Source organism: Triplophysa dalaica, chromosome 1 (assembly GCF_015846415.1).
Source record: "Triplophysa dalaica isolate WHDGS20190420 chromosome 1, ASM1584641v1, whole genome shotgun sequence".
Taxonomy (NCBI): domain Eukaryota; kingdom Metazoa; phylum Chordata; class Actinopteri; order Cypriniformes; family Nemacheilidae; genus Triplophysa; species Triplophysa dalaica.
This window is the reverse complement of record NC_079542.1, coordinates 11231910-11251929: the sequence shown is the minus strand read 5'-3', so window position 1 is coordinate 11251929 and position 20020 is coordinate 11231910. Positions and strand designations below refer to the sequence as shown.

At 37.7% G+C, this 20020-nt stretch overlaps 1 protein-coding gene across 4 annotated transcripts in view; it reads right to left on the bottom strand.

Annotated features, from left to right (window-relative positions):
• The window catches only part of brsk2b (BR serine/threonine kinase 2b), a 102189-nt gene that overhangs the window by 29757 nt on the left and 52412 nt on the right, over positions 1 to 20020 (bottom strand). For all 4 annotated transcript variants that reach the window (XM_056755419.1, XM_056755434.1, XM_056755424.1 and 1 more), the window contains exons 3-4: positions 1595 to 1680; positions 647 to 787 (exon numbers count right to left, since the gene is read on the bottom strand). In XM_056755419.1, coding sequence (XP_056611397.1) covers positions 647 to 787; positions 1595 to 1680 — 227 coding nt within the window. The remainder of the gene's footprint in view (positions 1 to 646; positions 788 to 1594; positions 1681 to 20020) is intronic.

Sequence of the window (20020 nt, the reverse complement as noted above, 5' to 3'; positions counted from 1 at the left end):
GCAAATGATGACAAAATGTTCATTTTTGGGTGAATTATAATCCCATTAAATCATGTCGATACTTGTTCAAAAAAACCAAACACAGGGACATTCTTTATCTCAGAAGTCTCTCCCAAAATTCCTTTAGGGAAATAAAAGTACTGGATATCATAGCTCAGTTGAAAAGAAAGCATATAGACAAAATCCTAGCACATTTCTCAAAAGTGTGAAGAGGAAAGGTGCTGGAGGACACACTCAGTGATAAAAACTCCACTTTAGTTCAGTAACACTGTAGGGAAGCTATCAATCTTTGAGCCAGAAACCGTATGAGTTAGCGTGGTTAGATTCGTGAAACATTCGCAAAATAGTAATATCCTCAATATGATGATATTCAGTCTTCACAAAGATGCTTTGTAATGACTAAAAAATGGTGCACTTGAGGTGGCTTTCACCATACATAATAAATGAAACAACAGCACTACAAAACCTGGACTACAACAGCTGGTGGCTATACCTGACGTATGGAAACTAAACCAACACATTTGACTTCCTAATCGAGCTAATGAGAACCTGCCAAGCTGTGAATGCTCTACATGAAGGATTTGAATTCCCTGCGGACCAGACTGAGATATTAAAACAGCACTAACACGGAGTCAAGATCTCTTACCATATAGAGTGACTGTGGCAGAAGTCCAGTGCGGAGATGATCTGTCTGAAAAACTTCCTCGCCTCTTTGGGTGTTAATCTGCCCTTCTTTACCAGGTAGTCAAAGAGCTCTCCACCTGACACATGCTCTAGAACCAAATATCTGTAGAAAACAGGCAGCGGAAATGAGGAAGATTGACAGATTAGAGCTGAGAAACTAGTAATGGTTAAAATTGTTCTTCCATTCACATAATTTATTTAATTCTTGAGTATGGGGGTCCTTAATCATTTTGTGCGATAGACTCCCCCTGTTCGTATTTAAAAAAAATACAGGAAATAATATTTGTCTTTCTTTATCAGATCAATCCAATAAAGAATTGACAGATTAATGGACAATAAAATAATTACAAGGTGCAGCCCTAAAACATTCAACTGAATGTGTAAATGCATGAGAAATATCTTCCTGTCTGTTGGGTAAACACAAATATATCACACTCACACACACTGATGTATTCATGAGATACATCCACACAGTCACATCCGAACACACACAAACCTCTCACTGACACACCAGGCTTCTGATTTATTAGTCGATTAAAGGATTTTCTCATGCGATTACCTGTCAACACTATTTAAATTAAGGATGGATTCAAACTTGATTTGTGTGTGTAAAAATGTTCATAGGCGAATAGTTTACGACTGCGTGAGCCATACATCTGTGTCATCTGAATATTAAGAAAACAAATTCCTTGGCTGCTTCCATGGTGGCTCCGTTATCAATTATTGAAAAGTACATTAAGCCTAGCCACTGAAGCACATCAGCGCACGCGAGAGAGAGAGCATACACATATATCTGGGGATATCAATGTATCCACTCTTCCTTATAGATTGAGAGTCGGCCAAACGTTGCTACACATGGAGATCGTGCATTGCATGGGGCGTTGATAAAGCATAAGTGGTTTATACTCACAAATATTTTTTATTTTCATAGACGTCGTGTAACTTCAAAACATGAGGGTGTTCTATGAGTTTCAGAATAGCTATTTCTCTCTCCACCTGTAGGGAAAGTAAGAGAGGGGAATGATTAGAAATATAATTCACTTTTATATAGCATAAGGAAGCAAAGTGAGACACAAAGAAAGTACACACAATAACAGTTTATGTTTAGCCCGCACCAGTAGAATGATGTTGTATGGTATTATCTTGCCTAGCCATGTCTTATTAGCATCACACCACTTTCATTAAGTGCTTACATCATTAATCACTTTTTGGCAAGTGGAGTATAAACAAGAAGACAACAGACTACAGAAACACACCAGTGCAAGTTTCTGTCCTCATAACAAGAGCCAGAGTCAATTATATTTATAAGATGAAATATAACAGCACAGCACTATTACTGCATTGGTCCTAATAATGGAGAAGAGCAGCATCATGAGGTAATAAAGTGTGACACTTCATATCATTCAGTGTTGTTCAGCAAACTGGTCCCTCACTAGTATGTTGACATATCCAGTATGTCACTTTTACGCCTGCTGTGGGGAAAATCCATCTCTTGTTACTTTGGGGGAATACCAGAAAATAATAAGAATTCATTTATTGGTGGGAATATGGGCGCAGATAATCCCACATTAATGGAAGTTACATAGCAGAAATCGAAGCCGCATGAAGTCTCCCATCATGCACCTGCTACAGTGTCCAAAATGAGTCACCATCCTATTATGACACAATCACCTTTCATTTGCGCTCAGCCAATCAGCTACTGTAATGAGCCGAAGCAACTACTGGAGCAGAGGTGTTATTAACAGAAAGGAAATAATTTGGTTACATATAAATCGCTGGATAATGAATATCTTTTTTAATACGAAAGTTAAACGGTCACAGTTCAGATCATTACAGTCTGTTCAGATTAACAGTTTCAACTGGTAGAAAAGGTCATCAAACTGTGAAAGCTGAATAAAAGGAAACCAAAATGACTTGGTGACAAAAAAAGTTTCACAGTTGTTTCACGTCATGTCTCGGTGCACTCTGGACATCCGTTTAATAGTTAATAAATCAAATATAATTTAATAAAATATATTTGTGATACATTTATAGACACAATCATATGCATTTACAAAACTCATATTAAACATTTAAAGGTGTGATTGCTTGACTATTTTAGAAGCTTTGATTATGTTTTTTGGGTGTTTAACTTCATGCTGCTTATAACTGATAACAAATATATTTTGAAAGTCCTTCCCTTTTAAAAGTTTGCGTGATTTTATTTACTGCCGTGATACAAACAATACGAGGAATAAATCATATTATAATCACTGCTGCAAACACGCAGGTGTGGGCGCGGTCTCTTGTTCTCTCACTAACTCACACACACCCTTGGTTCAAGAGTCCTTTTCACTCTAACAGACGCTTGAAATGAGTTGCACAAGAAAGAAGTCCTACCATCAACAGTCATGTCATGTGGTTACCGTGGTATAAGCAGAGTAATGGTTGGAAACATGAAGATTAATGGGCTGTAATATTATAATAAGAACCCCATCCTACATCAGAAGAGGGGCAAAATCTGATAGGCTCGTTTTCTCACATGCTTGCAGCGGAGGTTCACCAAAGCAAATTTGCTGGGTTGTCCTTTTTCACGTTTTTGAGTTGGTAGATGCACCGGGGACCCAATTATAGCACTTAAACAAGGAAAAAGTCAGATTTTCATGAAATGTCCCCTTTAATGCAAATACATTTATTCAAACTTTTTGATAGGCAGTACATTTATATTATCAACTTCTACTGATGTGATGACAGATTCAGATCATAGAACAGGAACAGAGATTAGTGTGTGTATATACAAACATCTTTTTTAGGTCTCCATCACTGTTATAATACACACACTATCTCTCCAACCATGCGGGTGCAGCCTTTCTTCTCCACTTTTCTCATGTCACTCAAAAACCAGAACACGGGCAAGCCAGGCGAACACGAGAGATGTCAATTCATCACCATCAAAGACCCGGTTCTTCAAAGGTCTATCACCTGGACCTCAGCAAAAGAAAACAAAGTAAAATAATAAAATAATTATATCTTTAATCTACGACTTGTTGGCTGCCTGATGCATCAATCACTGTTACAAAATTTCTGGTTCTATCATTTCATTTGTGTTTTTTCTTCATTTGGCAGATGGCTCTGAACACCGATTCACAGAGAAACAGGTCTGGCTATTTTTTTAAGGTCCGCACCCTGATCTATCAGAACACATGTTCTCTCTCATCGGATTTTTACTCGCTGGCAGAAAGCTTCATTCTGCCACAGGCAACATCTTTATTTTCCGTAATATTGGACCCAGTTGTCTCACCTGTATTATTTGTCCTTGCCAATTTGGAATGGACAAACTGCTTATGAAGCATTTTCTACTCCGAGACAAAAAAATAATGTCTGTGTAAAGGTGAAAAAAATGCTTAACAATAACAGAAAATTAAACGGAACGGACTTTGGGTACAATCAGATTGATTTATCCCGCAGGCAATTATTTGCCCTTGTCAGAGCTGCTTTGTCACATGTAAGTGGTGGTATACACTTCTCTTAAATTAGCACTTAGAATAACATGACCTTTTCTAAATGTGTAAATGGTAAGCCATACAAATAAGGAACAATGACAGTCCTCTGTAAAACTCAAATGTGTGTGTGTGTGTGTGTGTGTGTGTGTTGGAGAGCTTAGGGCAGCAGTCAACTGGTTGGGTAAGTTGCACAGACTTTATATTGACTTCTATTGTTTTCAAAAACCTCACAGAATTCTTCATACTTGCATACATTGTTGTGCCTAACAATGAAGAAGATACCAAGTTTTACTACCTTTATGGGGACATTCAGGACTTACAATAAAGGTAAATTCTGAGCACACACATATTCATAAGTGTCAGGTCTAAAGCTGTGCTGCCATAGCCTGCCAAGAGGATAGCAATTCAAATACAAAACATTTACCTGCACGTCAGGTCCCTGCCAAACAACGCTAGTGATCAAAGGATAATGGAGACTTCATCTCAACAAACCACGTAATCCTGTCTGAATCTAGATGAGTTAAATCCAACACTACTACAGAGCTAACATTTACAGGCAGTCAAATAAACCGCGACATGGGCATCATGCCAGGTACCCGTTATCATTTTAATGATCTAATAAAAACACACATATCTGATTATGAAGACAAATATGAACAGAGTAGCGACCTGCATCCTTCCTCTTAACCAAAGAGAGGACCGGTTCACATCGCGCCCTTTTATCATTGAGTTTCCATGTTTAACCATTATCACCACTGTAATGACATCTTTCTTGCCAATAAAAGTGATTCATTTCCCTTGAGTGAAAAATTTCAGCTTGGGTATGCCATAAAATAGGGGTTAAACGACTGGAAGTCACTGACATAATGACATTGACGTTCCTTAAAGTATTTAATTTGAACCGAAGAGACGCACGGCTTAAGTCATCAAAGAGATTTCAATTCTTTTTTGGCTTGGACCGGAGAGGGAGAAATGAATGGCTAATCCCGGATATTGGGAGAGCAAATGAGAGCGAACTGTGAGAAAATGTGTGTGTGTGTGTATTGAACGAATGCTTACAAACGACATTACTTTCCCTTTGCAAATCAGATTTAATTAAGAACACTGCAATCTACACCAGCATATAAAATAGTATAATTCAACATGCTCTAAACAAACAACTACCAACCACTTCCTTTGTTAATGGATTTATCATCCTTTATTATGTTCAATTATTGCGTGATTTCAGGTTGCAGATGGTGTGTTGATGCATGCTAATAAAACCGCACTAGTGGGGACGGTCGCATAACACGCAGCAAATGAATGAAAGCAGACAGTATTCATGTCCTCACAGCTGGGGCTGGGACTGAACTCCAGAAGAGAAAAGAGATATTGGAGAGGTGTCAGATTTTACTCAATAACACCACATTTAACCATGTAGGTGTCTGTGTGTTGTGATTTGGTATGTGAGTTCAGAGGTCACAGATGAGAAGATGTTTGTTCCTTGTCTACAGAGCTTTGTCAAGTGTGAGCTATTCAAGCTCTCTGTTGGCTGCTAGCTGAGCCTCCTTGGCACACGTTACATTTACATTTAGTCATTTAGCAGACGCTTTTATCCAAAGCGACTTATAAGTTGGGTAAACAATGGAAACAATTGGGGCAAACATTAGGACAACAAAAAGCATATGAGCAATAAAAGCATGTCTCACTAAGGCAACTACAGTGTACAGAGCCAAGTTTAGTTTATCTAAGCTAAAATAAGCATGCATTTTTTTTCTTTAACGGTCAAACTAACACACAAACTAATGCAAGAGTAACCGTTCGTACCGATACATAAATACACATTTATCCACAGAGCACTAGCTACTATGGGTTGAAACAAATTCTTTATTTTTTCAAGCCTAAAGTCCGATTTGATTCCAAGGAAATGTCTGATGTCAGAAAATGTACTGTAGCTAAAAGTCTTTAAAGGACTTTCAGTGAGAACGTGGCCTTAACACGCAACTCATCATCAACTCTCCTTCCGCTGTTCCCTGATCTATTCATCATTGACGTTTCTGTTCTCCAATCCATCCTAATTCCTCAAGTCCCTCGCAACGCAGCAACTTCCCAATCAAAGGAACGGAGGAGGAGCATAAGAAAACAGAGTGGAAAAAAGCTCTGGAGCGCCGCTTCTTTAATAAAGATGGAGGCTGTTCCAACGATGCGTTGCTCTTGGGAGCTGCTGTGGCTTTGTAACTAATTAACTCAAACACATGTGGAAACAGACACTTGAGCACGAGGGGGGAGGAGGGGGTTAAAGCGGCAGACCTGAACGTCTCACTGAAGGCTTAGACGAGAAGAGCTGGGAGGCATATCATAGCGTAGCTAATACCTCCAGAGACAGTACAGGATACCGCTGGATATTAAACACAATTCCAGTCTCTTGGTGATAGCCAAGCCATCTATGCAACCAAGCAACAGCTGTGGCTCAGATCAGATCTATCAGGTGCGAGTAAACAGCTGGATGGTGAATGAGAGAGAGCGGAATCTGTTAATAGTTGAGAGATCTTAAAGATAACAACAGGAAGGGCAGAAGATATGAAACACTTCCTGACAAAATTAAAGGTGAAGTGTGTAGTTTTAGTGCCATTTCCTAATATACTGACCACTGATCTAAAGTGTGGGCAGTGGTGGAAAGTAGGGAATTGCAAATACTCAAATTACTATAATTGAGTAGTTTTTTTCAGGAATTGTACTTTAATTATCATGTGATTGGCTAAGGAGAACAATCAGTCCCGTCACGTGACCCAGTCCACTCAAATCGTGCATGGAAAAATCAAACAGATTTCAAGACATCTGTCGCCAATTTAGTTCAATAATGGAGGAGGACGAACGTGTGCGGCTGGCAGGGCGCGTATCAAACGGTAGTTTTGCACACTTGAAAGTCACTGCGGGAAAGGTACACAATACGAAGGCTCGTCAAAGATATGGAGAAATTTTGAGTTCCTGTATGACTCCGTTCGCCAAGTTTCATCCAGAAGGCAATATCATGAGATAAAATTGTCCATCTCTCTCCACAGTCTCCAGGGGTTTTTCTGCATAAAGAACTTGGAGGCGGTCAAATTTCGTGCCGCCTCAGACACACACAAAAATATTCTTCTCAAAAAATACTGGGTGCATTACACAGATGTCATTTGTAACTACAGTCGCAGCATTAATCAACAAATGGAGTCGCTGTATTAGCTGTGTTTCACGGCTGTTCTGGTGTTTGGAAAAGGTATTCTAAATGAACTTGCTGTACAACTTTGTGATATTTTTAGCTGTGAAGTTGGCTCGTTGAATCAGCATTATTGTGTACACAGCGAATTCGCCAGTATGAACGCACATTGCAATCTAAAAGTTACTCCTTTCAACCAAATTGTTTACACATAATGTAAGAGATCATTGAATCGTCCAAAGTTCAGTGAACTACAAGGGAACGCAGGGTATAAATGAGGTTTGCTCATTTAGTTAGACTGGTAACTTATGGGCTAAAAAGTCTTATAAGTAAGGCTCATATTATAATTTTCAACTTTTCTGTTTGATTAAATAAATGTAATGCTTTATATAACTTACTCATACATTTTTTTTAGAACTTTGATATAAGTGTTTTGTCAAGACACTTAAAGGGACATTAGGCCTACATGAGGGTTGCACAACCTCAGCCTCATTTTTAGCCAGGAAAACCCCTGGTCTCTACATCAAGTGCTCTGCCCTTATAAGTGAGAAGAGAACATATGCGATTGGAACGCATGCCAAGCAGTTTTGTAAACTGTGCATTACCATTTATAATGTTGTAAATAATGTTCCGTTTCTTGCACAGTTCGATCGAACCGCTTAAATACGATGTCATTACATCGAAAGAAACCGCAGGGATTACTTTTATGTTGCCTATATCTGTGTATTGAAATTTTAGAGACATGAACCATGACAAACCATGGACTACAACTCCAGGTAAAAATCTTTACTGTTCTACCTAAGAAATAATGTCAAATACATCTTGGATGGCTTGAGGTTGAGTAATTGATGAGCCAGCTCCTCCAGAAATATGACTGTTAATGCCAATCCAATGCAATTAAGGTTACAAATGTTTTGCATTTTTTGCATGCCGTATTTGGAGCTTTTATTTATTAATTTCTGCATTGTGTTGGAAGTGCATAAATGGTTTTAAATAGAAAACTGAGCTCATGATAGACAAACAGACAGACAGAAAGAACAACAGATTGAATGGTTATTTTGTCTGAGTTGTATCCAGTTATAAGCTTTATCAGTAAGGTAAAGATGTGTTTTGTTATAAGTAGCTATTTTCTGTATAAATCTCCAAATTTGATTATTAATAATTATTCTTAATTCATAAAATAACACCACATAAAAAGTAACGAGTAAACAGTACTCGGAGTAGTTTTTGAGAAGAGCAATTTTTACTTTTACTCAATTACTTTTTTAACACCAGTACTTTTACTTGTAATTGAAAACAATTTCCAGTACTCTTTCCACCACTGAGTGGGGGGTTAGGGTGGAACATAACAATAACATAAAACAACAACAATTCAATTATTAGTAAAATTTATAGAAGATAGAAGAAGAACATCAACAACTGTTATTATTATTATTAGTAGTAGTAGTAGTAGTAGAACTAGTTGTAGTAGTAGTAGTTATAATAATAACAATAATCAATAGCAATAATTAACAGTAATACTAGTAACATTACTTATATTATTATTAAATATATTATATAATATACAATGATACATATCCTACATATCATTTAACAACTATTATATTTACAAACTTATTTCATTTTTTTATTTTATACATACATATATTATTTATTGTTATATTTATACTTAAATTTAATAATAAAGAAAACCAGCCAGTAAAGCCAGCATGGATGGTAAATGCATTAAAAATACCATTTACTTTGTAAGCACACATTTCTAGTTTTGTGATGAACAATTAATCTGTGTAGCTCAAACCACAATTTTTTCCACTTTCATCAAAATCATAAACAATCCTTGGACGATCATTATTTTAAAAGAATGACTAATCCTAAACTTCGATAGCGAATACAATAACAGTAAACCTAACCAGCATCACACACCTCATGCCATCAGTCCAGCACTGGAAGCACTTTCACATCTGAAGAGGCTTCAGAGTGACCTACTAAACCAACACTGCCCACATCCAAGAGATCTCAGCAACAGATTTCAAGAAAAAAAATGTTTCTGCATGCAATCCTGTTGGTCTTGCTCCGTTCTCTCGTCTGGACAGAGCTGATAACCATGGCTCTCTGGTCAGTTCAGAGCTGTGTTGTGTTCACAGCCAATCTGTTTCTTGACCCATGACACACATCGGGCTCACAGTGTTCTGCTCCCTGAAACCCACATGATCCCACAAGTGTTCGAAAAATAAAAGGAAAATTGCTTTAAGGCTGCATAAACATAATAGAGTCTGAATATTTATGACTTGAAGGTTGAATCTTTCCCCTAAAATTGGTTCTGGAAACCTATTTTAGAGCGTGTGATTAGCTTAGTTTGCTATGGAGAAATTGGATTTGGAAATGGAGTGCAGCGAGCCACACTGCAGGGTGATGGGTCTGGAGGATCTTCATAGGAGAACCTTTCGCTGGGTCCACCAAAGATGACTTCCTGATTGCATAGAGTAATTCTCCGGCCGACTTCCACCAACTCTTGCTTCAGTTGAGTAAAAGAGTCAACATCACCTCCACGTAGATTCTGCTTTTGTTGTTAATTCTTTTAAATAGACTTCGAAAATTATATCTTATAAGTCAATGTCCAAACAAGAAAAATATTGTCGTGTATTCAAATTTATGCATGCACATTTGCATAGGCATATTGGACGCTTTAAGACTGCCTAGCCTCAATAAAATGCTTTGATGCTATTTGACCTTCCACAAATTATTTGCCTAGCTCACAGTGAGGAAGAAATGTGTAAAACATTGATTTAAAAATAAAAGGAATGTCTTTTAGTTGATCAGAAAGTTTCTATCTAGAGAGCTCCTTTCTTCCCAACACAAATACCTTGGTCTAGCCTTCTTGCTTGCTTTCTACTTATAGTAAACAAGAATGCCCAAGACAAAGAACAGTAAATATGCTTAGTCTTCATACCTGGATATTGAAATAGGAGGCTACAAGGGAGAGAAAATCTTAAATCATGAGCTGATGGGAGAAACAAGAAAAATTGTGTATTCTTGCACATATGGCAATGTTACGCCTGAGTTCAGTCCTATGGATATAGATTTATGACAGAACCTATAACATTCACCTACTGTGAGTGGGACACATGCTTACAGACTCACAGCCCCATTGTTGAAGTAATTATGATCTATCTTTTGCCTCACTCATCCTGGATCCAATCATGTCTTCCAATCAATAATTCAGTTCTCAGCAAAGCACTAATACAATATATTGGTCAATTACAGATTTAAAGGAACTTAAAGGAATATTTCACCTTCAAAATAAAAATTATATAATTTCAAACCTGTATGACTTTCTATTTATCCTGCAGAACACTAGGGATGCCACAGTTCTCAATATAAAATTGAACCGTTCAGTACGAGCTCCACGGTTCAATACGTAAAACCGAATTGCGGTTTTCTGGTTTTGCGTTAAAAATACTTCTGTGCGCTTAGTCATACTCTGAACTGGCTCTGTCTGTGTTTGTCTGTGCACTCAAATTGTTTTACTGCCGCTGCTGTTAGTTTTACTTAACCCATCCTTGTTCACAGTACATAAAGAATGCAAGTAACTGAAGTAACATAAGATAACTATATTATTTACACTAAAAATGTAGATCTGTCAGCTTTACTTAACAAGTGTTTGACTGGTCAACTTAAAATTGTTGAGTAGAATGCAAAACCCTATAATATTGGACCTATTGTTGAGCTTACTTATTATACACAAGTTAATTCAACGTGACTGTTTGAGGGTGATTTTCAGTTCCCAGCATGCTTTGCGGAAGTCTGCATTTAGGAAGTAAATTTCGACATTTAGTGTTATTTTAAGTGTTTTTCAGTAAAGAAAAAAGACTTGTTTGTGCTTAATGTTCAAAAGGTTTGAAAAGAGTTTGTTGAATTTTTTTGTTTTAGGGTTGCCGTTGTTTTGAAGAGGGGTACATATGCTTAGCCTGTGAGAGGTTCATGTGTGCCTTTGATGTCCATTGCATCATTTAGTGAGCTTTAACTGTGCTATTGACAGTACTGAGATGCCACTCATCTGATTTCCTCATTGTGTTTAGACTGACATAAATTAAGTCTGTTTATAATTGTTGTATGACATCAAAAAGTACAATTGAGAAGGATAAATATTGAGTTTAATTAACCTAAAATTACTGAATCAGAATACTTTATGGAAAAAGTTTTTTCCACATTACTTAAATTTCTTTTGTTTATATACCGTAAGTTTTATTTGTTTAAATTACTTCATATAGTTGTTTGGGACCACTTGACGCAGCTTTTTTTAAGTAAATTCAACAAATTATTTTTTTGAGACGGATAAAAATTGAGTTAACTTAAAATTACTGATACAAATCTGAATGGTTTGATTCTACTCAAAAAGGTTTTGTCAACTTTACTTTTGTCAACTTTGTTCATGCAACTAAATTGTTAATTGTAGAAACTACTCAACATACTCGTTTACCATTTTTTATGTAAATCCATTAATAATCTTTTTGAGTGCCGTCTGAGCACCGAGATAGATAAACGCATCCCCAAGAAGTAATATCTAATAGCGAGTGGTGGTCGGGCGGTTAAGCGAAACTGCCTGCAACACGAGAAGTAATGTGATGTTGAGTATAATGCTCATGACCAACAGATGCTGGCTTTATTTTATGCCCTTTGTACTTGAGTGATAATGTCCGAATTTGGCACATCAAGAATATATTTTTGCACTGCATATGAAAGCAGCAGTGAGTTGCTCTCACCATGCACATGCAGATAGAGTGTCTACAGCACCATCCCAAAGTCCGTTTAAAGGGGACATTTCATGAAAAACAGACTTTTTCCATGTTTAAATGCTAAAATCGGGTCTCTAGTGCACCTGCCAACTCAGAAAACGTGAAAAAAGACAAATCATTAACTTTTTTTATGTGAGCCTATCTCTGCAAGCCTTTGAGAAAACGAGCGCTTCAGAACTCGCGCTCTTACTGACGTAAGTAGCTGACAATAGTTATTATAATATTTCCACCCCTTGTTCTGAATGTGTCCACCCATTGAGCCACCGCCATTGTTGTTTTCACATGTGTGAAGTTCAAACACCATGGCAAAAGTAGCAAAGCTTACAAACTGTTGTGTTGTTGGCTGCTCAGAACAATGTTCCCAGCCTAACGGGAGACAAGAGAGCGATGGATTTATTTAGTTTTCAATAGAAATCATCCACACTGAACGAGGCAAAATCTTTAGTCCTGATGAAATTCTCAAATCCAGTTTTAAGTGGACAGGTGTGAAGTCATTTTTTAAAGCAGACAGATAGTTAATGTCATGAAGACACATGCTGCATCTGTCACCTTCACGTCCTCTCAGGGCATCTGTGCAATCATAATCATGGAACGCAGGTGTCCACATCAATTGATTTATCTGTCATTGTTGGCAGCGGTGGACAAGAACCACAGCTATAAATCTCACATAATGGACATTTTCTCTACTGCTTCTGTCTCAGTTCAGGCATAATGACTTTGGCAAGGAAGGAAGTGAGGTTAAAGGTCACTCAATGGACCAAATGAAAAGGTAACGTCCTTTCCTGATACAGTACTTCTGGGCTCCCTTATATGATCTAATGATTAAGCAAAACTGACGGTCTGAGTATTCGAAACAGTTCGGTGAAAAACATGTTCGTAACAGTAAAAAAAGTCCCATTAAGGTTGCATGTCCAAACCATACAGTTACATAAATAACATACAACTTTCCAAATCCTACCAATTCTCAAATCACAAACTTGAATTCTAATACATGCTATGGAAAATAAACTGGACTGTGAATCCAATAGCCATCTGTTGCTGTAGCAAATGACTGGTTCCAAAATAACACCACTGGAATGCACACGCAGACAGCTTGGTGACTTTCACACAGCAGCACAACATCTTCACTGATTCAGCTGCGGTACAGACTAACCAAGCTTGCACCTACCACGCTGTGATGGGCTGAACACAATAACTATGTGGTCACTCATGCAGCAAGACCTCCGAGGAAGAGCTGAGACTTGGGGTCAAAGACGCACATTAATCGCTTGAGAAGGAAGGGTCCATGGAACAGAAAAGAGATCGATGTGGAAGGGAGTATTTCTACACTGTGACAGGGATGTTATGGAGTTACGGAGACTACTCATGGAGTCTCAGAGCCTAGACCTAGAAGAATAGAACCGCCATATTCTTTATGAATATGTCCTTTTTCATTAGAAAATTGTATTGTATTTAAAAAATATATTTTTGAAATGGCTGACTTATATAAGAAATCTGATTTTTACACTAAATGTGCAAAATCTTTGGCTCTATGGCAGGGAGGCATTGTAAAACGGTAGAGCTGCAAACAACACAATGCATGTTTGAGACATCAATAAACCCAAACCAATAAAATCAGCCTGCCGTCTTCACTGAATTATATATGCTAATCAGATGGAGATGCACCAGGCTAGGGGGAAGCATATGACAGCCATTTATTTTGTTTTTTGTCCCTCTCCGTGTGTAGGGTGCGGGTAACATCTCGCACACAAACAGAACAATCTGCCCGCAGAGCGAGCGAGAAGATGCATGATCTATAATCATTTAGAGGAGAAGAGAGAAATGTATATAGAGAGAAAATGACACTGCCATCAATGGCAAAATAACATGATTAGGGTCAGCTATCATTCATCAGCCCTTTACTCTGCCTCTATTTCTGCTTCGATGCTGGGCTGCAAATTTCATATTTTATTCCTTCCCTCCAGCAAGCCTCGCATCCTGGCTTATTTCTTACTTTTTCTACCATAGCCGTTGTTCAAGGCCAAGGTTAAGGCGGCTTTCTATAAAATACATATTTTGTTTAGCCACCATTTTTATGCTTCAAATAACATTTAGTGCAATTTATTTTTTAAGCCATTCATCCCACAAATTGAATGCAATTATGCATGTCCTCAATGAACCGTGTATATCACATTATATCATTTTTTAACCGTCATCATTTGGGTCAGAGCAGCCCACCTGCTACTACAGGCATGTACCATGCACCAATTGCAGGAGCCATTTACAGTCCTTCTATCAAAAATAAACAGAATGCAATTTTTTTTTAGATTTATTTAAATATTACTGTGTCTGAAACGCGAGGCACATCATGACATAAAACAGAACATGAACAATACTAGAATAAAAACATCCCTTTTGTATAAAGACCTGACAGACTGACAAACTCTTGGACAATGTATTGACTTCAAGAGCAACGGTTTGTATATCCAATGCTTTTTGTACGGTACAATGATGCAATGTAATGTGGGGCCTTTTTAGGCCAATGGAGAGATATGCGATTAACTATGATTCATTCAAGTTAACAGCATATATCTCATATACTGTCTGTAAAAACTCCCCGAATGAAAGTTATTCAAAAGACATTATCTGTATTACACAAAATTAGTTCAATTACAATTTTTACATGACTAATAACAATAATCAGATTGCCAATTGTGAATTAATAAACCCAAAAACTTTTCCACTTCATGAAATCTTTTTGAACTTTATGAAACCAATTCAAACTCCAAACAGAAAAAAGTATCAGAGCTCGAGCAAACCCACATTTGGTTTCTGCCTCAAGACCTCTGAGCAGCCTCATCACTGCTTTACTGCCTCAGTGATCACATCATTAAGACCTTCATCTATCTCTCTTTACCCAGACTAAAGCGCCCGTGGATGTGGATTAAACAAACACCATCTTAAATCACTTCACTTCCGTACAGCACCATTAGGGATTCAGTGGTTCATTTGACTGAACGGAAGTGTAGAAGTGGATAAGTCATACCACGATGTGGAGCAGGATCTCTGGGTAGGGTGTCACAGTTCATCAGCTCGGTGCAAAGAGCAGTGTAGCGAGGAGCTGACTCCATATGTCACTCAGCAAAGTGTCAGCACCACAGCAACACTAAAGTACACCAGGTAAGTGAGAGCTAACATTAAACTCTTAGGATTAGAAGGGGTTAGATATATGGTTTCCGCTTCTGAAAGCATTTGATGAATTCATTTAGGAGTTCACACAGTATATGCAGGTCTAATCATTTGGCATACGCATACAGGTGAAAAAAAGGGAAAGGGTGTCATTTATTTTCTTTGTTAAATTACTTTTGTGGATCCTAAAAATACAGTGAACCTGCGGCAACACTTATTTCAAAACTGTTTATCCAAACAAGGTAAAAGGGGGTGTGGTTTACTTCTTTAAAACAGGGATAGTTCTGTCATCATTTATTCACCCTCATGTCATCAAAAACCTTTGATATTTTGAGAAATGTCTGGTGGTTTTGTTTCCATACAGTGAAGGTCAATGGGAGCCGATGTGCCTCGGCTACCACCATTCTTCAAAATATCTTCTCTTGTGTTCAGAAGGAGAATGAAATTCATACAGGTTTGGACTGACATGAGAGTGAGAAAATTTATTTTAAGGTGAACTACTCCTTTAAATCTCTACGAAAGCTCAACCTCTCTATGTCTTCCCCACAACTTATAGATGATGTGTACACTGGCGTTCATCCACAACTTGAGTTATCTCCTCTCTGCAGGAGTCCAACATGTCCCTCCTTCCTCTTTCCAGTTGGTCTCTTGGGCGGCACTGGGCTTGATTTCAGAAATGCTAGCTTTCCCCTCCGGGACCCGTCTGGATGCGACGCATCATGCTGAGTAAAACTTTCACTCCCACAATACTTCGGGCCATTTACAAATTCCCACCCAAGACTATTCAACCAAAAAAGGATACCTTTCTGAAATGTTTACTAGGAGCCACCCTGCAGTGTCAAGCTGATGCATTAGGAGGGAATGATGATTAATGCATCTCTTGTTGTAAGTTTTGAGTAGCCAGCCTCAAGGGAAACTGAAAGATAAGCACACTACTTAGCATTAAAAAAACGCTTTGAAGCACAAAAGTATGTTTGGAATAATTTCTAGAACTGTAAAGGAAATTATTTTGTAATACTCAAAAAGTAAACTACAGTTAACTATTTAATAAAAGACACGAGTTAAAGGAGAAATGTGGAGATTTAAGCAACATCTAGTTGTGAGGTTGCAAATTTCTTTAAATAGAAAAGTTAAAACACGTCTTTTGTACTTGCACAATAAATAAATTATTAAAAAGTTTTGGTCTCAGTTCGCAGCTTTAAAGTAGGGAAAAACAGAAGTAGCAATTGTCTTAGTGACCGGAAGTGAAAAGAGGTTGTTTCAAGCAGATAGGACGTAAACGTTTATGAATAAAGATTATGAGGGCATAAAAAAACAATAAAGCGAACAGATATGTCATTTATAAAATCACTACAATATTCCATAAAAGACTTTTCAATTGTTTTAAGAGTTGTCAATTTCATGGTGTCATGGTTTCAAATTTACAAAACATTTCATTTCTAGATTTTTTATTATCAAAGTATTCTTTTTGCAAAATAGGGGTTTATGAAACTGTTCAAAAATGTGATAGAAGTATATGAGCTAGATATAGTTGCTGTGAGGCATATGCATCAATTCTTCTGAAGTTAAAACCCTCATTAACGTGACCCCAAAGCAAGTCTAAGGCTTATTTTCTTCATGTCTGAAAATGTCAGAGATGACTTCATTAGCTCAGGAGGGGGCAGGCAGGGGCAGTGGAGTTCTCTGTGAGGAACATGTTCTCAAATGCCAGGTCTCTGTTCTGTGTGTGTTCTGACCTAACACACAACACTGCTTCTCCCAGGGACCAGACATGATCGCGAACACCTGCAATGATGCCATACACCTGGCTTTTGGCACCCAAACAGCAGATTCACACTCGACGTAGAGCCAGATGCTGAACATTCACCCTGGGCTCTGATGACATGAACATTCACACTACGTCCCAGAGAGCCCAAGATGACAGGAAGTGCTCGAACCCCCTGCCTTCCACGCACAGACACACACGTACCCCCACACACTGACAGCTGTATACCGGCTCCACGCAATGCAAATGCCAACTAGCGAGGGGTTTGCCGGAGGCTGAGGAATAAAAAGGAAGGGAAAAAACGCAACAGCAGAATGACAGGTGACCTCCTGCTGGCTGTCTAAAATTATGCTAATAGAGTCATTATTGTTTATTTATTCCATCAAGACGTTGGCGAGGGACAACTCCCAGAAGAACATGGCAGCTAGCGTCAGGGAGACTCTCAAGAGTTCACCTGAAATAAAGTCCTGGTTAAATCTGAGGCACAGGTCGGAGATGAAACTCACGCTATGTACATACAGTATAAAAGCTGTTGGCACATGGGGACCCAGATTCAGATCGGACCAAGGTTATACTGTATCCCGATCCCACAGAACGTCTCTCACGCTTACAGCAACTGCCTTCACTTTCCAATAAAAATAAGGTGATGTATTCAAATTCAAGTCAAAGAATGAATAAAGATGAAATGAAAGAAAAGTGCACCATAAAGAAGATGGGAGCAATTGGTCTTTTGTGTTAACTGTTGCTTTCTATAGTTGATTTTTCTGATACTTTGATGGAGCGAAAAGAATCTGAGGCCATATTTATTATAAGCATATCATTTTCTCCCCCACCTCCTCACCCAAGCCAATCATGTCAGGTTGCCATGACAACAGCCCCTGAGAAACCCTTAAATACACAAGAGATACAATAGAATAGGTTACAGTGTGACCTTCGGAGAAACGGCACTAACTATCAGTCATAAAAGAGGCTTACTTTGACTGTACATTATGACATGTAATGTCAGAAGATAAAAAAATCAACGCTACATGCAAATAATCAATTTCCCATAGTAACAAAATCACAAAAAATGAGATCTCTTCAATATTCTTATTTCTTCAGTTGACAGCATTAAATACTTGAATCAAAATTGTTTTAATAGGCTACCATAACCATAAAGCTCCATTTATAGCAAAGTAAATACATTTATGACCTTATTCATTTCTTAAAAGAAGACACATGTCTCCTGTAGCAGAACTACTGTCTAATATCCATACTGGTAAAGAAAGTAAACTGAAAAACCAATTACAAACACCAAAGCATTCTTCCACAACCACACTTCCCCACTGCCAAGTCTATTTCCTGCAGACAGCCAATTTCCTCTGCAGTCCGAGCATCTCTGAGTGAGAAGAAGGGTCTGGGGACTGGATGTGCACCGGATGACTGTATACTATCACATCCAATTACAATGAGGAACCAATCAGCTCATCTAAATTACAACTTCCACACAATCTACAAGGAGTTAATGAGCCATTAACCATTTAATGAAATCCATATGATGTTTGGTGGAAACTGAGGAAATATAGTTGATTGGGTCAAAAGTTGAAGTGGCCTTTTTTAAAGCTCACTGATTTTATTTAAAAAAATGGCAACATCAGCATCTTCACAGGCCCTTTTTATCATTTCTGCTCTCTCTTTAAATGTAAATGTAACAGTGCACCGTATCAGTGCTACACCACAGACTCAATTATTCACTAAAGCTTGAAAAAGAATAGGGCTCTGGAAAGCAAATATCTTCTGACTTAGACTCTTAGATGATGTTAAAATAGTACAGCAATGTGACAACCTTTCAAAAATGTACATTTAAACATAAATATCTGCAATGCAGATATTTTCAGCATCAATATCTTAGACAGAAAAATCATTTTAAATTTTATTTAAGACCTGTTATTAGAAATGTATATTCAATATGTGCTTTATGTATGAGTCCATTGGCAGGATCTGGCAGCATTGCAATCATTTTACAGATTTAAAAGTGTAAAGTTACAGCATTTGCTGAACACAAAAGAAAATATTTTGAAGAATATTGGTAACCAAACAACATTGGCCCCCATTGACTTTCATTGTATGATATGAACACAAAACCACTGAGACGTATATGAAAATATCTTCTCTGTGCTCCAGTCATATTGGGTAAATAAATGATGGCAGAATTATTTTTGGGTGAACTATCTCTTTAAAAGAGGCACCAAACAATCTGCTTAATGAATTAGTGTAAATTCTAAATATATAACTGAAATATTTTGCAAACTTATTTCAACCCTCTATAATAATTCATAAGCAAATTAGGTTCATATGATTATTACCAGATCTGGAAAATCCACCCTATTAAAGACAATGGCACTTACCGTGGTAAGTCAAATTAAAACAAGACTGTTCAAGACTAATTATTCATCAGTTACAAAGCTTGTTCTAACACATATTATCAATAACTATTGCTGCACATAATCTGTTTGTGTGTTTACTACATATCTGCATTCCTTTAAAAAATTGTCTCTGAAGCAATGCAGCACATGCAATAAACAACGCATTCAAATTCTTCCGTGTTATATTCATCTACAAACAATTAACTTTCAACAAATAAAGACATGCAACTTAATGTATCACAAGCTTAAGAGACAAAGAGGCCAATATTTCTTTCATCAAAAGCACAAGCAGAATCAGATGAAGAGCTGTCTATCCAACACTCACTTGCCGCTTCGAAGTAGATAATGAAAGATTAAAGATAACCTTAACCCAACTCGCACTGATCAATGTCCAGTTTGAGATTGTGTGTCCTGATGCTTCTGGAAACCGAGAGGAAACCTTACAAGCTAAACTAATAAAGATAAGTTAAATAATTGTGTAATCTACTAAAACACTCAAATAATCCCATGGCAACACTTCAGCACCACGATGACAGCTTTTG